This window comes from Platalea leucorodia (assembly GCF_965183815.1).
Source record: "Platalea leucorodia genome assembly, chromosome: W".
Taxonomy (NCBI): Eukaryota; Metazoa; Chordata; class Aves; order Pelecaniformes; family Threskiornithidae; genus Platalea; species Platalea leucorodia.
Genome location: NC_138859.1, coordinates 7,253,779 through 7,277,998, shown reverse-complemented (window position 1 = coordinate 7,277,998; position 24,220 = coordinate 7,253,779). Strand labels below are relative to the sequence as shown.

Below are 24,220 nucleotides of genomic sequence, written 5' to 3'. Positions count from 1 at the left end.
TCACTTGTTCATGCCTTTAATGTGTGATCTGTTTTCTCCAGTGGAGGGCACTCAGTGTATCACAAACTAGAACATTAGCACCAACAAGCTCCAAAGCATTATCACTCTCTGGAAAGCCTTCTGAATTAGACAAGAGCTGCCTCTCAGCACAGCTACAAAACACTTCAAACCTGACCAGCTAAATGGATAAACCTATCCTGCATAGCTTTTAAACTGAGGTCTTACACAGCACAGGAGGCCTGCCTGCTTCAAGAACTGGGAAGCTGGAGGATGGATTGCTGTGTCTGGGAATGGCAAAAGGCAGCAGAATGAGAAATGCTAGGTACCGGGAAAGATTTTTTTTATTTCTCCCAGAGAAGTTGGTTTACCTTTGTGGTCTGCTATAGCTTTTACTGCTGATTGCCACTTAAATGCTGATGGTTCTCTGATGACTTACACAATGGCTCTCAGAGCTTAGAGTCCCTCCCTACCCCCCACACTCCCCCCCATCCTTCGTCCTGTCTTCCCCATCCCCAACCCCTTCCTTATCCTTTCCCTTCCTCATCCCCAAAATTCTTGCTTGTCCTCTCTAGGGAACTTTGTGTGGGTTACTGGCATGCACGCTGGATGGTGGTGATGTGAGTGGCAACCGTGCTGTGACATGAAGATTCTGATGGTTTAAAGAAAAGAGATCAGTTTTTAAAAGAGAGGGAGAGGCAAAGGGAAAGCAAAAAAGGAGAGAGAAGAAAACAGCTGGAGAAAGGAAAAGGAGGACGTTTTTGATGACAAAAGGATGGGTAAGTGAACTTTTCTTGTTTGTTTGTTAGCACAGATGTAGCTGTATGGTATATTTTTCAGTTGGATTATTATCTGTTCAAGAGGGGGAAACAGTCTAAGCAGCAGCAGTGCATTCCTTTGTCAGGTGACTCACTGTACTTGCTATTGTATTTTTTAGATCGTGTATTCCCCCCACACATGCACATACACACCTTTCCTCCTGCAGTGGTTTTATACGTAATTAATCTGTAAATGCATGCACTGAGTTAAGGACTGTAGAGAGTACATTCGCTGTCTGTACAACCCACCCACACACCTGCACATGTATAGATAAGTACATGTATGCATGAGGCACGCTCACACAAAATTTCTCCTGGGTTTATATTCATGTTCGATGAGCCTGTAGTGGTATTATTCAGGCTGTCAGAAAGGACTGTTAACACTTTGCAGTATGTGGGAAGCAAAGGAGAGGAGGTGATTTTGTTGTATAGGTGGTTTTGAAAAGGCTTGTTTGGTCTTTGAAAAGATACCCCTAATATTGCTGCTAGATTTCCAGCAGTCATTTGCCAGTCTTATTTTTTCAAGTGTGACAGGTTTATTTCCCTCCCTCCTTCCCCCCCAAACCCCCAAGTCTGTAACAGCCAGAACATATTTCTAGCTGGCTGCTGCTGGCACATAGGCAGTAGCAAAAGATGAGGATTTAAATTAAAAATCTGACCATTAAAGTGAAAGGTGGAGACACATAGTCAGGGGCATTTTACATTAGGAATTATTTTGCAGATTGCCCCTTGGTTTAAAATTGGATTAAATAACTGCAGCACAGGATTGGTTTTGTGTGTGTGACAAATAATAAAGTAGTTATTTATCAAGGAGTTACCAGACCTTAAAATATTCTCTGTTGGAAGAATGCATTTTAATTCTTAGCAAGATTGCAACTCTGGACAGAGGCACCAGTCCTAAAATTATTACAGGCTAAGGAAAGTGTGCGTATGTATGTTGGATTTTCTGACAACCTCCTTTCATACTTATTCAAAGAATGTGGAAAATGTGTCTGTCTTCATGTAACAGCATTGCTACTATATGATAAATTTGACATCTCAAATGCACAATCTTAAAGTCAGTATTGCTGTGGAAGAGAGAGGGGAGTTGAAATAGAAATATACCCCTTTAAACTTTCTGTGTATTGCTGCTCCCAAGGCAGTGTTTATATGTAAGTATTTGTGTGTATATTTTCATAGAGTATATAATGTATACACAAAATAATAAATGCCTAGGTATTCACAGCTACATGTAGATAACTTTAAATTAATATGTGTTAAGACTATGATTCATTTTAAAGAAATATGTCTTCTACCATTATCTTGGTATTGAGGTCCCATACTAGTGTTATATGGTATACTTTATATGGTTGTACTTTGTTTCTGTGCATCTATTTATATATTTTAGGTACAAAAAAATGATGAGTAAACCTACTCTTAAAAACAAATCACTCGGTGCAAAAAGTAAAGCCTTTACTTACTGTTTAAATTTTACAATAAATACACATTTTAAAGATGGATCAAACTTTATGATAAGTAGATTTCTCACTTTTTGCAGTAATTTTTGGAGGAATTGGACTTGCAATTGCTTTTATTAAAGAACATACTTAGCAGCATGTAAATACCAGAAGCTTTGTCTCATTTCCTCTCCAGCACTATGGAGCATTCAGCACAGTGATTCGACAAATATGTTTATTGTGAAAACCTCGGCATCTAGTGATAAGGATATACCAGCTACATTGGGAGATGATGTAGAGGAGAAAAGCAAATAGAGAACAGGCTCTTGGCCCTTCTAAGGGATCATAAATCACACAAAAGTAATTGAATAACAAGAGTAGTACTGGTGATGGTGTGGGTAGGAGAGATGGCAAGCCAGAAACTCAAAGGACAGGCATTTACACAACAAAAAGTGCAAGACAGGAGGCAAACAGGTTGTCTTCAAAATCCACTGCTTCACTAATGCTTTATTAGAAACCCCATTGACGTTAGTAATCTGTTGGCGATTTATTTTAATAGCTTTACTATGCACATTTGTTTTCTTTTTAATATTGTAGGTTTCCATTTAATTAAGCAGCTGAGAGGCATGAGTGTGATGTTAGTACTACTTCCTATGGTGCTGTTTGTTATGCTTGTGGGGGCCCAGCGAGCTTGCCCCAAGAACTGCAGATGCGATGGCAAGATTGTGTACTGCGAATCTCATGCATTCAGAGACATCCCTCAGAATATTTCTGGAGGGTCTCAAGGCTTATCGTTACGGTACAACAGCATTCAGAAGCTTAAATCAAATCAGTTTGCGGGCCTGAATCAGCTCATATGGCTTTATCTTGACCATAATTACATCAGCTCTGTGGATGAGGATGCATTTCAGGGGATCCGCAGGCTGAAGGAATTAATTCTAAGCTCCAACAAAATTACCCATCTGCACAACAAAACATTTCACCCAGTACCTAACCTCCGCAATCTGGACCTCTCTTACAACAAGTTGCAGGTGTTGCAGTCTGAGCAGTTCAAGGGCCTTCGTAAACTCTTGATCTTGCATTTGCGGTCGAACTCGCTGAAAACTGTGCCGATCCGAGTTTTCCAAGACTGCCGAAACCTTGACTTTCTGGATTTGGGCTACAACCGCCTGCGGAGCTTATCCCGTAATGCTTTTGCTGGCCTTTTGAAGTTGACAGAGCTCCACTTGGAGCACAACCAGTTTTCTAAGATCAATTTTGCCCACTTTCCACGTCTCTTCAACCTTCGCTCGATTTATTTGCAGTGGAATAGGATCCGGTCTATTAGCCAAGGGTTAACGTGGACTTGGAGTTCCTTGCACAACTTGGATTTATCAGGAAATGACATTACAGGGATAGAGCCTGGGACCTTCCAGTGCCTCCCCAACCTGCAAAAGCTGAACCTGGATTCCAACAAACTCACCAACATCTCTCAGGAGACCATCAATATGTGGATCTCGCTCATCTCCATTACTCTGTCTGGAAATATGTGGGAATGTACTCGAAGCATTTGCCCTCTGTTTACTTGGCTTAAGAATTTCAAGGGAAATAAAGAAAGCGCTATGATATGTGCAGGCCCTAAACATATCCAGGGTGAAAAAGTGAGTGACGCTGTGGAAACATATAATATCTGTGCTGAAATCCAGGTGGCGGTTACTGAAAGATCATACCAGGTACCCAAAACCCCCCAGAGACCTGTCTTCATTCCTAAACCTACCATTTCCAAACTTGAAAGCAATCAGCCAACATCTGTTATGCCAAGCCCTTCTGCAGACCTCCCAACACCTGGAGTGGAACCAGAGTATGAGCATGTTTCCTTTCACAAAATTATCGCTGGGAGCGTGGCCCTCTTTCTTTCCGTGGCCATGATTTTGTTGGTTATCTACATGTCATGGAAGCGCTATCCAGCCAGTACGAAACAGCTCCAGCAGCACTCTCTCATGAAGAGGCGCAGGAAAAAGGCCAGAGAGTCTGAAAGGCAAATGAACTCCCCTTTACAGGAGTATTACGTGGACTACAAGCAAACAAACTCTGAGACCATGGATGTATCGGTTAATGGATCTGGGCCCTGCACGTATACCATCTCTGGCTCCAGGGAATGTGAGGTATGAACCATGATCCTCCTAAAACCATTTCAGCTGCTGGGAAGGAGAGGTAAATGTTTGAAGCTCTTGAGGTATCTCTAAACACTAGAAAGATTAATGGGATTTTTTTGCTTTTGGGTTTGCTCAGTATGAAAGGTTATCTCATTAAATAACAACAGTCAGGGAAGTGATGGTAATTATTTTGAATAATTCAGACTTATAAAAAAATAGATTAAGTTGAAGTAAACAACTATGATAAAGGCATCTGGAGTGTTATTCTCCTCCTATTTGCACCCATTTTATTAGCAGTGGCTACAAGAGAGTCCTATTTTTAACATATTGGTAGAAACAGAGGAGTTTGCAAATATCTGGGTTGGGAGAGGGGGATTCTTGGGGTGTTTAATTTTAGTGATCAGTGAAGGCTTAGCTTGAGAGAGAACTCTACTGGAGTTAATAGTTTCACACACTTAAGGCCATGTTATGATTTTGACTCGGCAACATGGGAAATGCAAATAGGAAAAGCTCTCAGTGCTTCTTTTGTCTGTTGTTCAGCTTTGGCTGAATTTAATTTTTTCATTGCTGTATTGTCAATGATTATTAATGTGTATGTAAGAAATGTTTTTACTTGTGAATGCCATTGCTTATTTATACCTGGTAAGGAGGATTAGTGCAATTACATTTCAGCACTTTTTACTTAATCCTGCATGTGATGTGGTATTAGGGGACCATGGCTGATTTTGCTTCCTTGGTTGTGGACATCCTACCTGAGAGTGCTTAATGTGCCTGTTGAAATTTATTCATATCAATTTATGCAAATTGGGTTTGACTATAGTAGATTTTGACTAATGTCTTTGACAGCCAGGTAGTATGAAAGGTGTGTTAAAGATGAGAAGCGTTGAGCAGGCTGCAGTTCTAGGATCCTGATTTTTTTGAAAGTGGATGTTTTCATTTTCTGACAATAGGGCATCTAAGATGTTTCATATTTGGCACCTGAAATCCCTAGCTGATTTTGGACCATGGAGCTAAGGGGAAGAAAAAAAAAATGTTTGGGGTTGCTTTCTGTGGAGCAGTATTGTCTTCAAAAAAGAAAACCACCTGTCATACCTTGTCATTTCTACCAGTATCATGTGAATGAAGGTGTGGGGTTTTTTTTCCTGTTAGCAGCACAAGTAGAAAGTAAGTGATGCTAACAAAGTTATTTTGAATTTTCACTGGCTGTCACAAGGAGCATTAATTTGACCTGAAAGGCTGTCTTCTCTTCATGCTCAAGTTTAACACCGCTGAAGTTTCATTAGCTTGAATAAAATGTTTTTAATTTACACCAAGATGATATGGAAGACAGCTGAATCTGCATGCCATAACTGAAAGTCCATGTAATGAAACCATAATCTGTTACAGAATTTGGATCATGATTGTAGTGCACAGAAGATAGGGAATATGCAATGTTGTTTGGGAGACTGATAATTTGGATTATGGCAGATAAATAAAAAGTTGAAGAGTCCTACCAGGTCTAGTAACAGAAGGTCAATGTGGCATAATTTCTTCATGTTGATGTCGATTGTCACACACCGCATTAAACACAAGGGGACCTCAGTTCACCTGGTTTCCAGGTGCTATCGCAGTACCAGAACAATTTTATTCCGCTACTCTGTTCAGGTTAAGTTAAGCTGGTGCACAACTTTGCAGACCTCAAGCTGTTTATCGTGTTGTCTGTAGGATTCTTGGTTATGGTGTAAATCAGTAAGACTGTACTGAACATGATAGTGCTGTCCCAGGCTGTGACTAGTAGAAAGTACACTCTGTATATGCGTGGTGATTTAGTATGCATTGGCTATTAGTACAGAAGACTTCAGGAGACAGAAAACAGCAGATCATTGAAGGCACATGTAGCAACCATAAGCTCCCACTGAAATACTGTCTTCAGCTTGAATTTAACATTCTTCATCTCCATAGCTACAAGGTTCCACTTGTAAAAGGATAGATACGCACTGTACGATACTTAAAAATAGTAAGAAAAAAAAATCCTTGTAGTGTCTTCAGCAGTGGAAAGCTTTTATGTTTGGGAAAAAAAAAGAAAATGGAACATCTCATTATTTACTAATTTACCCAGATGTACATACGTGTGGGAAAACTATTCTTTTGTACAAGTGAGACGTAGCTTGGGCCCATCCTTCTGTCAGTCTGACTTGCTCATTCACTGCGCTCAGATTGAGGTTTCTTGCAAAAAAGGACCACTTAGAGGGGAGAAGAGTGTCTGGTTATCAAAATTAAGGCAGGCAGGCTTTCAGGATTCATTGCTTATGAGTTTATTGATTTTACTTTTTTTAGTAATATTTTTCAATTGATTGTCTGCTTTTACATGTCTACCCACACACATGCCTGTAAGAAGCTAAGGTGTCCAAAAATTGTGTGGCTTTCAGGAAGGAAATAAAGGCTGTCCTGGTTTCAGCTGGGACGGAGTTAATTTTCTTCCTAGTAGCTGGTGTAGTGCTGTGTTTTGGGTTTAATATGAGAATAATGTTGGTAACTCATTGATGTTTTAGTTGTTGCTCAGTAGTGCTTACACTGATCAAGGACTTCTCAGCTTCTCGTGCTCTGCCAGGTGCACAAGAAGCTGGGAGGGGGCACAGCCAGGACAGCTGGCCCAGACTGGCCAAAGGGCTATTCCATGCCATATGATGTCATGCCCAGTATATACACTGGGGGGAGTTGGCCGGGGGGCAGTGATCGCTGCTCGGGGATGTGCTGGGCATTGGTCGGCGGGTGGTGAGCAATTGTAGAGTGTATCACTTGCTTTGTATATTATTATTGTATTATTATTACTATTACCTCTATTTCATTTTACTTCAATTATTAAACTATTCTTATCTCAACCCATGAGTTTTCTCCCTTTTACCCTTCCGATTCTCCACCGGGGGGGAGTGAGCGAGTGGCTGTGTGGTGCTTAGTTACTGGCTGGGGTTAAACCATGACAATGGCTTAGTCCCATTTTAACCTGGGAAAGATGCCTGAGCATACTCTGTTGCTGGTAGTTGGGTGATAATGAATGGTTTCTGAGCGTGGCCTAAGGTCGTGTGAGCATGCCTATTATGTTCACAGTGATGATTTTTGATTTTAGAAGTATCCAGCTCATCTCATCCATAAACCACTTGTTTTCCATGGCAGAACTGGCCTTGAAATAACATGCTTAGGTATTTATGCAGGTTCTTTTTTTTCACAGCAGCTATGCACGTGAGCAGGGGCGGTGTTTGTTGTTGTTTTAAGTTCAGTGACATTTCTAGCATATAACAAAGCAACACAAGCGTATGAGAGCTGCCCTGTATTGTATACTTATTCTGCAAGTAGGGGAGTTGCAGGTATGGTTTGTATGGCTGCTTTTTCAAGTCCATGCTTTTTGAATTATTTCTTGTACTACAGAGAGCGAGCCAAAGTCAGGCTTGCTGTAAATGGGAGCAACACTCTTGGCATCAGTGGGATTATGATCACTGACACCTGGCCTATGGTATTCTATTTAGTCTATTGGCAAGGGTTTTTAAAATAACTGGATGCTTATGATTTTTGGCTCTCACCATCCAGTTAGCAGACTGCTGCGCTATCATTTTGGTATTTGCTTTGCTTTGTGCACGTGCATCTTATTCCCTCTCTCTTTTGATATTTATTTGTACATTTGCTGAAGATCTGGGAGCCATAAAAAGCAATTTCATAAACCAAGCTATAATATTATGTATTTCATATGTATCACACACAAAATATCTGTATACAGCACACTATGAAGGTATATGGGGAGAAGGACCATTGCTACAAAAATGTTTCTTCCTTTCTACTGGAAGGTTATTCATCTCCCATTTCTCAGGCTGGCAGTTACAAAACAAACAACAATCAACCAAACAAGTGAACATCTTTTCTGTGTTAACTGAGCACAGTTGATGTGAAGCCCTTTGAGAGACGATTGACACAGACCCTGTGAGGTTACTTTTTACACTTTCACTTCTCAATTTCTAATCATACCCCAGCACTTGACAAACAAGCCTACCTGTTGATATACAAGTACATCTCTGCTGTGATGCTCCCATGTTTTCCATTGGAGTGAAAACCAGGGTAGTTGTCAAATGTATTCACACATGCTAAATCAGTCACACAAAATTATGTTCACTTTGAATTCTGCTTCCTCCCCTTTTGCCAGTGGGAAGAAATAAATTGATAAAGGAATACAACATATGCAGACTTGATGGGCTGCTGTTGACCTCCTCCTTTTGAGCCTAATCTAAAAGGAAATGTCGACATGCCACTGTTTATTATTTATTTATTAAACACCATTACTGTGTTGTTTTGAACAAGATGCAAAAAGGAAAAAACAAAATCATCTCCATGGCTCAGATACTGTTTAATCCGAGGTTCCAGTTCTGTGAGGGTGTTCCTGGTTCTGTAACTCAACTTTGGAAGGGCTGCCCAGGGGCTAAGCATGAGCTTATGGGGTATTGCGACCTCATGAGCGAAATCACTCAATGATTTGGCAGCTTTTTTTTTTTTTTTTTTTTTTTTTTAAGAACAGTTGATTGTATTTCCTTTGGTCATCAGCCTTACGTTTTTATAAGGAATACTTTAGCAAGAACTTCATGACAGAGGTGTAAGTTCATTACAGCTTAGGGGAATGCAAAAGGAAGGTGATTCCACAGGTAGTGCATTACAAAGAGAAGAATATGGGAGGTGATGAGTGAGGAGTATGGGAAGCAGTAATCGTTAATTAGATAGCCTACTGTCATTATTTTAGGGCCAAAGTGGTGTGATTGTCTTGCCAGTGTCTCTGTTTTGGAACACTGTCGGATGGGCATTGTTAATTTAGCTTTCTCATATCCTTCTGTGCTATGGCTCCTCCTCTGCCTCTCTTTCTCCACATCTCTGTGATTATAGATGGACCTTAAATTCTTGCTTGAGTTATAAACTGAAGGGTGAATCAATCTAATGAAACTCTGTCATAAGCTCTATGTTTGTATTGGGAGAGTAAGCAAAGACTAAGCTGATAGCACTTTTCCTCAGTGCAGTATATCTGGAAGAAATATGTCAGAAGTGGCTCAGAGGTGAAATCTTTTAGGCACAGGGCCAGTGAGAGGTTTGAGGAGAAGATAAATTTTAGAAAGGTCTTCAGGTTTAGGACCAAAGGTAGAAATTTGTGTTTGTTACCATTCAGAGGCTTCGTTAGCATTGCATACTTGTTATTGCAAGTATAATGTAAGTATACAGAAAGTTGTGCTATAGAAGTGCTAGTGATATAGCAATAAATGCACAGGGGCAAATTTTCCTGGGCTTAGCACTTGTAAAGTGTGAGACTTCCCAAAGATTGTTACCAAAATGACTGTCCATATTTCCGGAAGAACTCATCCAGCTGTGCATCAGCAGCAGTTGAGACACTGGCTGTAAATTTGAAAAAGGAGCTGCAGAAGGATGCTGAATGCTTCTGAAAGTCTTACTCAGTCTTTATGCAGGTGCTTGGATGAGAGATTAGCTTGTCTGAAATTTGTTCTTGCAATACACCTTAAAAGTGATTTGCTCTGAGATAATGCAGATATCAGTGGCAAAGGAAGAAGCTAAACCCACAGCTCCCACATTTTCATTTAGGCTTGGGAACTTTCCTAACCACACTTCAGGCATTTTGTTTACTCCACTGTGTCTCATCCAGGGGCTGACAGTTAACTGACAGAACTCTGAAATTGCACTGAGGATTTGTAGTCTTAAACACAGTGTCCAGCTGGGAGGGTAACTGATTGACTATCATCCTCCCTGCCTTCTTATCACCTCTTTTCCTACTTCCCCTAATTTTGCTGCTTTCTAGAAACTTCATGGTTTGAGTTATGCACAGTGAGAACTGCTCAAATGGAGAGCATGCTGCATTGTAAAAGCTTTGTACAAGACAAGAAAATACTTGTATTCATATTACAATCGTTGCTCAGGCCTTATGAAGGATTCCTGTGTTGCTGGAATTGTGACAGGTGCAGTTTGCCCTCTCCATCTCTCTTTTCCTTTCTCTCACCCCTTCTTCTGCTTTTGCGTAAACTCTGTGATGTGCTGCCAGTACTTTGAGGAGAAAAAAATCGATTTTAGTGCATTATGTAGCTCATGCCAGGAGGGAGAACGCTAACAGAAATAGTGAAGAAATCTGTTGAAGCTATTAATTTGGTTTTATTTTTTCTTCTAAAAACACACACACACACACACACCCCAAACACAATCTAAAAGGGGCAAATAATCTTATTAGTAAGTATCCTGCTGCCGGAAATGTTCCTCAAACTCTCCTCCAGAATAATACAGGTGCCCTGATTGTTGATGTTAAGACTGTTGCTTAAACAACACAGGCTGTTACAGCACAGAGCTATCTGAGCTGGTCTGGGTGCTGGAAATAACCAGAGCTGTGTATGTGCTGGTTTACTCTGCTTCTTGACAGTGATGTTCCTAGACATGTATTCCTTTTGGCAGACAATCTGCTCCTGGTAGAAGAGACCTACACGTTTCAAAGGCTTTGGGACTACAGTTCAGGTCTCAGCTGTGCAGGTGTGTTACTTCCATTGAGATGGTCTATCTGTTATGTTCAGGAGATCGCATGCTTTTCTAGCAGGAGCTGCTTGGCGTACAGAAGCATGCAGCACTCTATAGTGCTATCCATGTTGTAAACATTTTGACACGAAAAATTCCTGTGTGATTTGCGTTTATAGTGCTACTAACATCCTGGTATTTGGTCATTTCAAGCCAGGTTTTTTAGGACTGAACACAGATGGGCTGCAGCAGTAAACATTTTTGACGCTAATCAGCTTTTATCACATCTGCCTGTTGTGCAGCCAAATAAGCTTAGAATGCCTGTAGATCTCTCCATCTACACAGAAAGATGACTGGATCAATTCTGAGGGAATTCCTGGGAGTTGTCTTCTCTGTTCCTAGTTGCAAAATTCCAACTTTGTTAGAAGCCAGGGTATGCAGCGAAGGGATGGTGTGAGAGGGTCTTGCTTTATGGAATATTGGCTTCTTGGCCTAATGAATTCGTTTTGTCTTTGCCTTTTTAAGTCACAAGGAAATAGAAAGATCTTCCTGGTAGATATATCAGTCATACTATTCTCATGGGCATTTGAATGGGAATTGTTCCACCTGCAAGAATGAGGAAGGCAAGAAAGGCCAGAAAATGCTGATCATCTCTAATCTCTCACCATCTGGGGTATAGTCTAGCTACAGCAAAATCTCCACCGTTGTTTCTTAGTTCAAGTATAGATTAATATGTGCAAGCTATTTTTAAAATTATTTTTGAGGTTCTTCAGATACATTTAAATATAATTGGCTAGAATATGAGAAGCTTATGGATGCTAGCAAGCCAAAGAGTCTTTCCGAAAAGCTTTGTGGTCCAAGGCTGTGTCTCTGTCAGTGGGCAACTTCCTACAGAAAATGACAGGACTTTGCAAGGATGCTTGAACTTCTCTTCGTTTTCTATCCTTTGTGTGACAAAAAAGCAACGACTTCTTCGCATAATATTTTTATCTGAAGTTCTCAAAACTCATCAGGAAAGTAACATTATCCTAATTTTTACTTTCTCTGTCACGTAGATCATGACCTTATGCAACAACTCTTTGCTATGAAGGTTCCTTTTTTTTTTTTTTGTTCTTTCACCATCACTGTATTATTCAGTTTCCTCAGAAATTGTCGAGGTTTAACCCCAACCAGTAACTAAGCACCACACAGCTGCTTGCTCACTCCCCCCACCCCAGTGGGGGAGAGAATTGGAAGGGTGAAAGTCAGAAAACTCGTGGGTTGAGATAAGAACAGTTTAATAATTGAAGTAAAATGAAATAGAATAGTAGTAATAGTAGTAGTAATAATAATAATAATGCTTTGTATATTATTATTATATTATCAAGTGACACACTAAACAATTGCTCACCACCCGCTGACCAATGCCCAGCACGTCACTGAGCAGCGATCGCTGCCCCCCCGGCCAACTCTCCCCAGTTTATATACTGAGCATGATGCCATATGGTATGGAATAGCCCTTTGGCCAGTCTGGGTCAGTGTCGTGGTTTAACCCCAGCCAGCAACTATGCACCACACAGCCGCTTGCTCACTCCCCCCCGGTGGGATGGGGGAGAGAATCAGAAGAGTAAAAGTGAGAAAACTCATGGGGTGAGATAAAGACAGTTTAATAGGCAAAGCAAAAGCCATGCGCATAAGCAAAGCAAAGCAAGGAATTAATTCACTACTTCCCAGCGGCAGGCAGGTGTTCAGCCATCCTCAGAAAAGCAGGGCTCCATCATGCGTAATGGTTACTTGGGAAGACAAACGCCATCACGCCGAACGTCCCCCCCTTCCTTCTTCTTCCCCCAGCTTATATACTGAGCATGATGCCATATGGTATGGCATAGCCCTTTGGCCAGTCTGGGTCAGCTGTCCTGGCTGTGCTCCCTCCCAGCTTCTTGTGCACCTGGCAGAGCATGGGAAGCTGAAAAGTCCTTGATCAGTGTAAGCACTACTTAGCAACAACTAAAACATCAGTGTGTTATCAACATTATTCTCATCCTAAATCCAAAACACACTCTACCAGCTACTAGGAAGAAAATTAACTCTATCCCAGCTGAAACCAGGACAGTATCTACCCCTTATTCCATACCATATACGTCATGCCCAGGTCCTACCCTTTCCAATACATTCCAATTAATCACCACCACTTTTCCAGTCTTTTGATATATACACACAGATACCATTTCCTTAGTCTATAGGTCATCCCGATAAAACGTTTGTTGAGTTCATTTAGTCCATGACTTTGGGCTTCATCCATCATAACAGTCCTTCAGGGCAGGAGAGATGGTGTGTGGTGTTGGATTGTAGCATGCTGAAGCCAGTTCTGGTTCCATCACCGCTGCACTTTGCTCGGTTTCCTCAAAGTTCATTCTTCATTAATTTGGGTGATTCTTACTGTATACTGTTGATATGGCACATAGTAATCACAGAAGTGATGACATCCAGTATTATATAGCAACTAACATCATACCATTCAGTTCATTGGCTATTTTCACCCAAAATCAAATCCCCTTGAGGTACACATCAGACTTCCCCATCCTCCCGCATCACCCACCAAGTGCACCCAGGTCCTTGAGCAAAAGCGATCCCACAAATGGGTTTGCCTTTGCCTGAAGCAGGAGTAACCCAGACTGTCTTCCCCAGCATATTTTTTAGGTGCACTACAGGGACTTTATCCCCCTCTACAGTACGTAAAAGCCTTGATTGGGCAGGGCCAGCTCGATTGGCAGATCCCCTAGTGTTGACTAACCAGGTGGCCTTTGCTGAATGTGTATCCCAGTGTTTGAATGTCCCACCGCCCATTGCTCTCAGTATAGTCTGTAACAGTCCATTGTATCGTTTGATTTTCCCGGAGGCTGGTGCGTGATAGGGGATGTGATATACCCACTCAATGCCATGCTCTTTGGCCCAGGTGTCTATGCGGCTGTTTCGGAAATGAGTCCCGTTGTCTGACTCAATTCTTTCTGGGGTGCCATGTCGCCATAGGACTTGCTTTTCAAGGCCCAGGATAGCGTTCCGGGTGGTGGCATGGGGCACAGGATATGTTTCCAGCCATCCAGTGGTTGCTTCCACTATGGTGAGCACATGGCGCTTGCCTTGGCGGGTTTGTGGGAGTGTGATATAATCAATCTGCCAGGCCTCCCCATATTGATATTTCAGCCATCGTCCTCCATACCAGAGAGGCTTGAACCGCTTGGCTTGCTTGATTGCAGCGCATGTTTCACATTCGTGGATAACCTGTGCAATAGTGCCCATGGTCAGGTCCACCCCTCGATCACGATCCCATCTATATGTTGCATCTCTTCCTTGATGGCCTGAGGTGTCATGGGCCCACTGAGCTAGAAATAATTCACCTTTATGGTGCCACTCCAGATCCACCTGAGCCACTTCAGTCTTAGCAGCCTGATCCACCTGCTGGTTGTTTTGATGTTCTTCAGTGGCCCGACTCTTGGGTACGTGAGCATCTACGTGACGTACTTTTACAACCAGGTTCTCTACCCGGGCAGCAATATCTTGCCACAATGCGGCAGCCCAGATGGGTTTGCCTCTGCCCTGCCAGTTGCTCTGCTTCCATTGCTGCAACCACCCCCACAGGGCATTTGCCACCATCCATGAGTCAGTACAGAGATAGAGCACTGGCCGCTTTTCTCATTCAGCAGTATCTAAAGCCAGCTGGATGGCTTTCACATCTGCAAACTGACTTGATTCCCCTTCTCCTTCAGCAGTTTCTGCAACTTGTCATACAGGACTCCATACAGCAGCTTTCCACCTCCGATGCTTCCCCACAAGACGACAGGACCCATCAGTGAACAGGGCATATTGCTTCTCATTTTCTGGGAGTTTATTATACAGTGGGGCCTCCTCAGCACGCGTCACCTCCTCCTCTGGCGATATTCCGAAATCTTTGCCTTCTGGCCAGTCCATGATCACTTCCAAGATTCCTGGGCGACTGGGGTTTCCTATTTGGGCCCGTTGGGTGATCAGTGCCACCCACTTTACTCCATGTAGCATCAGTTGCATGATGTGTACAGGGGACCCTCCCTTTGAGCATCCAGCCCAGCACTGGCAGTCGGGGTGCCAGGAGGAGCTGTGCTTCAGTACCAACCACTTCCAGAGCGGCTCGAACCCCTTCATAGGCTGCTAATATCTCTTTTTCAGTTGGAGTATAGCCAGCCTCGGATCCTCTGTATCCCCGACTCCAAAACCCTAGGGGTCGACCTCGAGTCTCCCCTGGTGCTTTCTGCCAGAGGCTCCAGGTAGGGCCGTTCTCCCCAGCTGCAGTGTAGAGCACATTTGTTTACATCTTGTCCTGCCCGGACTGGCCCAAGGGCGACTGCATGAACTATCTCCTGCTTATATTTGTTCAAAGGCTTGTCGTTGCTCAGGGCCCCATTTGAAATCGTTCTTCTTCCGGGTCACTTGATAGAGAGGGCTTACAATGAGACTGTAATTTGGAATACGCCTTCTCCAAAAACCCACAATGCCCAAGAAAGCTTGTGTTTCCTTTTTGCTGGTTGGGGGAGACATGGCTGTGATTTTGCTGATCACATCCATTGGGATCTGACGACGTCCATCTTGCCATTTTATTCCTAAGAACTGGATCTCCTGTGCAGGTCCCTTAACCTTACTTGGTTTTATGGCAAAGCCGGCCTCCAGAAGGATTTGGACTACTTTCTTCCCTTTCTCAAAAACCTCTTCTGCTGTGTTGCCCCACATGATGATGTCATCAACATATTGCAGGTGTTCCGGAGCCCCACCCTGTTCCAGTGCAGCCTGGATCAGTCCATGGCAAATGTTGGGGGTGTGTTTCCACCCCTGGGGCAGTTGATTCCAGGTGTACTGGACCCCCCTCCAAGTGAAAGCAAACTGTGGCCTGCACTCTGCTGCCAAAGGGATTGAGAAGAATGCATTAGTGATGTCAGTGGTGGCATACTACTTGGCTGCCTTTGACTCCAGTTCATATTGAAGTTCTAACATGTCCGGCAGGGCAGCACTCAGTGGTGGCGTGACTTCTTTGAGGGGACTGAGCGTACCGTCAGCAAGTTTGCAGATGACACCAAGTTGGGAGGGAGTGTTGATCTGCTCGAGGGTAGGAAGGCCCTGCAGAGGGACCTGGACAGGCTGGATCGATGGGACGAGGCCAACTGTATGACGTTCAGCAAGGCTAAGTGCCGGGTCCTGCACTTGGGTCACAACAACCCCATGCAAAGCTACAGGCTTGGGGAAGAGTGGCTGGAGAGCTGCCTGGCAGAAAAGGCCCTGGGAGTGTTGGTCTACAGCTGGCTTAATATGAGCCAGCAGCGTGCCAAGAAGGCCAGTAGCATCCTGGCCTGTATCAGGAATAGTGTGGCCAGCAGGACCAGGGAGGTGATAGTGCCCCTGTACTCGGCACTGGTGAGGCCGCACCTTGAGTACTGTGTTCAGTTTTGGGCCCCTCACTACAAGAAGGACATCGAGGTGCTGGAGCATGTCCAAAGAAGGGCAAGGAAGCTGGTGAAGGGCGGGAGCACAAATCTTATGAGGAGGCTGAGGGTGACCTTACTGCTCTCTACAGCTACCTGAAAGGAGGTTGTAGTGAGTTGGGGGTTGGTCTCTTCTCCCAAGCAACAAGTTATAGGACGAGAGGAAATGGCCTCAAGTTGTGCCCGAGAGGTTTAGACTGGATATTAGGAAAACTTCTTCACCGAAAGGGTAGTCAGGCATTGGAACAGGCTGCCCAGGGCAGTGGTTGAGTCTACATCCCTGGAGGTATTTAAAAGATGGGCAGATGTGGTGCTTGAGGACATGGTTTAGTGGTGGACTTGGCAGTGCTAGGTTAATGGTTGGACTTGATGATCTTAAGGGTCTTTTCCAACCGAAATGATTCTATTCTATGATTCATTCAGGCCCTGATAGTCTACTATCGGGGGCCCTGATAGTAGACTATCAGACTATATAGTCTCCACTCTCCATTAGACTTTCGCACTGGCCATATGGGACTGTTAAAAGGTGAGGGAGTCTTGCTGATCACTCCTTGGCTCTCCAGTCAACGAATCAACTTATGGATGGGAATCAGGGAGTCTCGGTTGGTGCGATATTGCCGCCGGTGCACTGTTGTGGTAGCGATTGGCACCTGTTGTTCTTTGACCCTCAGCAACCCCACAATAGAAGGGTCCTTCAAGAGACCAGGCAGGGTAGACAGCTGTTTCATTTCCTCTGTCTCCAAGGCAGCTATGCCAAAAGCCCACCGGTACCCTTTTGGGTCCTTGAAATACCCTCTCCTGAGGTAGTCTATGCCAAGGATGCATGGGGCCTCTGGGCCATTCACAATGGGGTGCTTCTGCCACTCCTTCCTGGTTAAGCTCACTTCGGCCTCCAATACAGTCAGCTGTTGGGATCCCCCTGTCACTCCAGAAATACGGATGGGTTCTGCCCCTTCATAGCTTGATGGCATTAGGGTACACTGTGCACCGGTGTCTACTAAAGCCTTCTACTCCTGTGGGGCTGATGTGCCAGGCCATCGAATCCACACAGTCCAGTACACCCGGTTGTCCCTTTCCTCCACCTGGCTGGAGGCAGGGCCCCTCTAGTCCTGGTCATAGCGTTCGTTACTCACTTCTTGTCAATGCGAATCAGAAGTCAATCAAAGGCATCAAAGGAAGCAAAATCAGCCCTTCTGCTCTGTCTGGGGAACTGCTCACTGGAAACCGGAGCAGCAATTTTCCTGGGAGAACCCCCTTTTGTAGTTGTTTTTCCTTGCAACTCACGTACCCGTGCCTCTAGGGTCGAGGTAGATTTTCCATCCCACTTCCTCACGTCCTCTCCATGGTCACGCAGATAAAACCACAGGGTGGCCCGTGGTGTGTATCCACTATATCTTCTCTCTTGAGCAGAGGGATGCTTACTCCTAATGGCTGAGATACTGGTCCGTACGGGTGAGGAGTAGGACATGTCCTCTTTGAATCGCTGGAACTCCCGGGATAATTTCTCAGCTAGCACGTCAGGCAGTTTCTCCACAGCCGAGATGCAGGCCCGTAGGGAGGAAGAGAGACTTTCTTCGTATTGTTGGAGTTGGCCAGCCATTTCATCCACCATTGGTCCCTCTTCATCTTTCCAGGTCATTATTGCCAATGAGTTTGCGTGTCATGATGGTGCGCTCCGTACAAACTTCCGCCACATGGGTCGTGTGCACTGAACTTCGTCTGGATCTTTGGATAACTGCTCATTGTCCAGGTCACCATAAATCACCTCCAGCACAGCTAATTCCCTCAGGTACTGGATACCTCTCTCCATGGTGGTCCACTTGCCTGGGTGACATATAACATCTTCCTTGAAGGGATGCCTTTCCTTCATGCCTGACAGGAGTCGCCTCCAGAGGCTGAGGGCTTGTGCCCCTTTTCCAATCTCTTTGTCAATGCCCCCTTCCCTAGAAAGGGATCCCAGCTGCTTGGCTTCCCTACCCTCTAGTTCCAGGACACTAGCCCTGTTATCCCAGCATCGGAGCAGCCAGGTGTCAACGTGCTCGCCTGGACCACGACTGAAATCTTTTCGCATATCTCGCAGCTCACTCAGGGACAGGGATCGGGTGGTTACCATCTCATTTATGGGTTCTGCCTCTTCCTCCTCCTGTTCTTGTCATGGCCCTTGGTTCATCATCAGCCCTTACTAAATGAGCTGATTTTCTCATGTATTTTTTCTTCTGTATAGGGGCAAGTGATGCTGGCACAGCTTGGTTCTCTGGCGTAGCTGCAGCGCCTGTCACCGGGGCTGGCACAGCCGCAGTGCCTGTCATTTTGTCATCAGATCCAGAGACCTTCTCTTCCCCTTGAGGGTTTTGAATAGTGTTGAATAGGGCTCGGTAGGCATGGGCCAGGCCCCAGCACATTGCGGTGATTTGTGTCTCCCTAGAATTGTCAGGATGACAGCATACTTTCTCCAAATATTCTACTAATTTTTCAGGATTCTGCACTTGCTCAGGGATGAAGTTCCAAAACACTGGAGGGGCCCACCGTCCTAGGCATTTGCCCATGCTCTCCCACACACCCTGCCACTCATAACTATCCAGCCTTGGGGCAGATCTCTGGATGATATTCTTAAGCTGCTTATTAACCTTAGACAAAACCAAAACACTATTCCCAAGAACTACCAATGGATGTATCTTAACTACCCAAGGATGTTCAAGATACTGAAAAGTTGTTGCAATGAAGGAGGAAACATCACAGAAGAAGGCAGCCAAGGTGCCATTCTGTATTTCCTCCATAAAAACACCTCTCAGAGGAAGAGGTATAATTGCTAATTGTCTCCATGAGGTGGTACCCGAAGTACAGTAATGGCTTCACTACAGAACCCAAATACCAGATAAAGCTCAAGGTCAGTGTTTTAATAACAAGTCTCCCAGGCAAAACATCACTAATCACTGCAGAGCACAGCAAACTGCAAAACCCAACACCAATCTTTAACATGTACTGCAAAAACAAGGACATGGTGCAGATCAAGTAGACTAATACCAGAACAGATGAATCAATATTATGACCAGCAACTGTTAACAGATACAAATTCCTTAATATGCTCTGGTTAATCTGTTAATATCTCAAACCCTTCGTGCCCCACATTGGGCGCCAAAAAGGACTGTCGTGGTTTAACCCCAGCCAGCAACTAAGCACCACACAGCTGCTCGCTCACTGCCCCCACCCCGGTGGGATGGGGGAGAGAATTGGAAGGGTGAAAGTCAGAAAACTCGTGGGTTGAGATAAGAACAGTTTAATAATTGAAGTAAAATGAAATAGAATAGCAGTAGTAATAATAATATAATAATACAATAATAAAATACAAAGCAAGTGATACACTATACAATTGCTCACCACCCGCTGACCGATGCCCAGCACATCCCCGAGCAGCGATCGCTTCCCCCCCCCGGCCAACTCCCCCCAGTTTATATACTGGGCATGACATCATATGGTATGGAATAGCCCTTTGGCCAGTCTGGGTCAGCTGTCCTGGCTGTGCCCCCTCTCAGCTTCTTGTGCACCGGGCAGAGCATGGGAAGCTGAAAAGTCCTTGACCAGTGTGAGCACTGCTCAGCAACAACTAAAACATCAGTGTGTTATCAACATTATTCTCATCCTAAACCCAAAACACAGCACTATACCAGCTACTAGGAAGAAAATTAACTCTTTCCCAGCTGAAACCAAGACAGAAATACACAACAATAAAAAGAAAAATAATATTTCTGGTTTTAGCCTATGGGGAAAACTAGCATGATCGGTTTGTTTATGATCAAAGGTGGACCATTGATGTTCTGTGCTTGTATTGGTATGTGTTTTCTTTATGTGAAGACCTAAACAGGGAAGACTGACCTTAATCTTGATTTTATACTGAATTTTGTTAGTTCTTTTGTGATATAGAAGTACATAGTCTCTTCTGTCCGAACATTTCAACTGCAAAATGAAGTTACATCAGGAGAAGAATTAGATGGTTGTTAAGTCACTTTGTATTATATGTATTGTGGGAACGTGGCATGTCCTTCATTTGAACAGGCACAGCTTAGTAATTATGTAGTATACAAAGATCTTTTGGTACATTCAGCATTGGGTGTGTGCACAGTGCTTCCAACTCCATACTGATATAAATAGACATTGTAGAAAAAGCAATCTCAATCTCCAATTTTTGACAGATAATGAAAGAACCATTTTTAAAGCAGGAGGTTCATTACTTGTTGTCTTTGTAAACTCTGGTCAAGATTTTTTTTCTTGTATGGAAGAAGTAGGCTTTTCCTTTATGTTACTTGTATTTTAATCTAATTAAGAAGCAGGCAATAGAAAGTGAAAGAAGGTAAGCTCAGTGTAATGGTAGTATTATTATTATAACTATTTGTGTTTGGGTAGCAGCTGACAACTCCCAAGTTTAATCACCATATGAAAATATTGAAGGAATCATTTTGTGCCTGGGAGAATAGGACACAGCAGGTAATCTAAACAAGTAGGGCATAGAAAGAGGAAACGGAGACATGAAGAGTGATTTACTTGCAGGAGATGTGTTGACCAGTGAGTACTGCAATCTAGGTTTTAAGAAACCTTTGACAATATTCTGTTTGTTGGATGTCTCCAACTGTCAGTCTTATGCAGTGAAAAGGCCATCCCATGTTCTGTGATTGCACTGTGTACAGGTTAAAACTCACTCCTGGGCATCAGGCCAAGGAAAGATCTATTTGGCACTGAGCACAAGTCTTCCATGGGAAGGTCAGTCTCACTCTTAGTGCCTTCACTCTCATATACCCTAACTCAATTTTTTTCCAGGCTGGTCCAATGCGTAGAGTGTCTTTGATGAATAGACTTGAGTTGTGTGGTTTTGCTCATTTTCAAACTAATTTTTCATTAAAAATCAGCTTCTCCTTCTGTGTGATGGTCTCTGAAACCCCAGATGATTCTTCATTGCTCTCATCTTTCACTAACACATCCATTTGTATTTTCTTTGTGCTGTGATGGATGCTTTAAAAGGAACCAACAAAGCTATCAAATTCTTGCCCTGGTTCAGCTAGCATTTGTTAATGTTCTAAATCATCTTGGGCCTGAAATGTGCTGCTACTTAAATTTAGAACAATGTGATTGCCTGAAGCCTCTCCATGTGTTAATTAAATCATCATAATTGTGGTTTCTTGAGACTGGCAGGGTATAAATAGTTTTTCTTTCCCCTCTCCTGCAATAATTTGGTATGAATGACAGGCAAAGCAGTTATTGTTTAAACTGTACATCTGACACCATCCTTCCCATTCAGACTCCATTTCTCTGCTATTATTTGATTGTCCTGATATAATTGACAGTGTCATTCTTAAAGGCTAGTTAATTACCATGTACTTCTCACATTATGTGAAGACGAGAGAAATTATTTTTCTGGGTCATCATTATCCATTTAATTTAACAGAATGTGTATTAAGGAGTACTGAAGGTCAGGGCAGATGTTCAGTGTCTGTGTGTATACACACACACACAAACATACATCAGAACACACAGAACAAGTCCTAAGACTAATACATTTTAGTAATAATTTTATTTCCATCTATAATGTCATGTCTCATCCAAGATTTTGTGGAAATCGAAGCCTCAGTGTTATTAACATAGTTTTCCTCTGTTGCTCCCATGTGGTAGGCCTTCACCTGGGAAGGTGTATAATTGCTGTGCTGTAACTGGCAAAAGGCAGAACAACTTAATAAGATCACACATTGTTTGGAAACGAACTCTGATTACAGTTCTTTTCATTCTTTGTACTGAGAAGGAAAAAAATGTTACAAATATTGAAGTTGACCAAGAATTTGTACAGAGCGCTCTACTTGACTTTTGATCTTCCCTAGCTTTAGAGCAGCTCTGTCCCATGTGTGTGAGAATGAGGTAGAAATGATGTTAGTGGGAACATCCTCAGGCTTGCATTATGCATAATCCCATTAGGCAATTATGCGTGGCTCCCCTTTAATGTAGGTCTGTACGCTGTTTACAGCTCTAATTTGTGGAAGAACCTAAGGCTAGATCTTAGTCTGCTACTCTGGATCCTCCTTACTCTTCCAATTATCCAAAGAAACCATACCACTTTCTTACTTGAACTCTTTGAGTTCTGACTCAGTTCTGACTGGCATAATTCAGAGTTAAATGAGATTCAAGAATATATAGGAGAGAGCTTCTATGCAGGAAGCTCAACCTTTCTTTCCAAGACTGGAGGATATCCTCCCTCCTTGTGAATTTGGAAAGCAAGGTGATCCACCAGGCAGCTATGGCTGGAGGCCACAAGATTTAGGAACTGTGCTAAACTCTGCTGTTAATTTGTTGTGTGAGCTGGGAGAGATGGTTTCATTGCAAACTGTCAGACTGTCAAAAGAAAAAAGGAAAGCAAGGTTGCATTGACTTTCATTAGAATTTGAGCATTGAAATTAATCCTTAAATCTTTGAAAATTTCTCCTGTCTTCTTGTAGTCTTTGTCCTCCCCTCTGCTTACACCGAGGGTCAGTTGGGGAGGATTGCCTTTTATTCTTCATACGTGGTGGCTAACAGAATTGGGTTGGGGCTTTAACTACTACTTTAACATGAAAGAAAAAAGTATTGTCTGGAGCCTTAAGGGACTCCTACTGAGTCTGTTTTGTTCCTAGCATAAAAGCCAGTCTGAAGTGGTCTGCTTTGTCTCGGTGTGGTATTAGCACATGCCTATTTAGTTCTTTTAAAATGTCTATACTATATTCAGATGCAAGAGAGACTGACTTATAGCTACTCAGGTGCTCCCTTGTCCAAGTAGTTTTCTGCAGTGCAGTTAAATTGCATGATTTTAATGTAAATTTCGGATCCATTTCTTTCCCCAGCATGATCATTTTCTTTCCCAGAGCCTCTAAATTATATGTTAGGCTTCTGGCTTAAAAAGCCACATCAACGTCACATGCAAAGTGAAATGGGGAAATGAAGGCAGTTCGTGTGTTTTTGCAGTTGGAACACAAATTGTACAAATCAAAAAAGGAAGCAACCCACTGGCAATTTCAAAGTATTAGAAATTTTTATTTGAAAACAAAATCTATGGGCATTTTCTTTGCTGCCTTTTCTTTGTTGAATATATTGAGGCCCAGTGTGCATGAAGCCTCGACAACTAATTAACCTTTTCTTATTTATGATTAGCTCCCAAACATTTATTATAGTAGCTTTTGAAAATAAGGTCCAGACTTCTTTGTTTTTCTGTAACAGACAAGGGACTAGAATTAACATTGCTTCAGTGAGTTTTCCACAGGTTATAAGTAAAAGGTAGGCATAACATTTTGTATTTTGCTACCTCTCATGTCTAATGAAGATTGGAGGGGGGATATTTTACCCTGATACACATAAAAAATTTTAAGTGGAGAAGAGGCAGTTAGCCATCTGCTTTGACTTCTTGTATATCAAGGGCCACAAAACTTCCCAAAGTTACACAGTTTTATAAAACCAATAGTTTATTTTGACTAAAAAGTGCATCCAGAGAGTCACTTGAGGACTTAGAGAGAAAACTCCACTTCTCTGATAATTTGTTCCAAAGGTTAATAACCTTCACAGTGAAAAATAACTTGTTCAGCTGTTAAAATTATTCCTTTCTTCACAATGACATTAAGCTAATCTGAGAGGATGACTTATCTGATATTTAATATGTGGCTGAGGATATCTGTGTGTGTTATCCAGCTCAGTGAAGAGCAGTTACAAACAAAACCACAGAAGGTCATGTGGAGGCTTGCATACTGAAATAGCCCCACTCCTAGCTTTCAAGAAAATTACATTTTAATTGAATCATTATAGGAAAATATATATTTATCCAAACT

The 24,220-nt window shown here is 42.9% G+C and overlaps 1 protein-coding gene across 1 annotated transcript in view; it reads left to right on the top strand.

The window, feature by feature from the left end:
* Positions 1-2,482: 2,482 nt before the first annotated feature.
* The window catches only part of LOC309601730 (leucine-rich repeat transmembrane neuronal protein 4-like), a gene marked incomplete at both ends in the record, with an annotated part of 239,610 nt that continues 217,872 nt past the window's right edge, over positions 2,483-24,220 (top strand). The window contains 2 exons of the mRNA XM_082334894.1: positions 2,483-2,558; positions 2,849-4,395. Coding sequence (XP_082191020.1) covers positions 2,483-2,558; positions 2,849-4,395 — 1,623 coding nt within the window. The remainder of the gene's footprint in view (positions 2,559-2,848; positions 4,396-24,220) is intronic.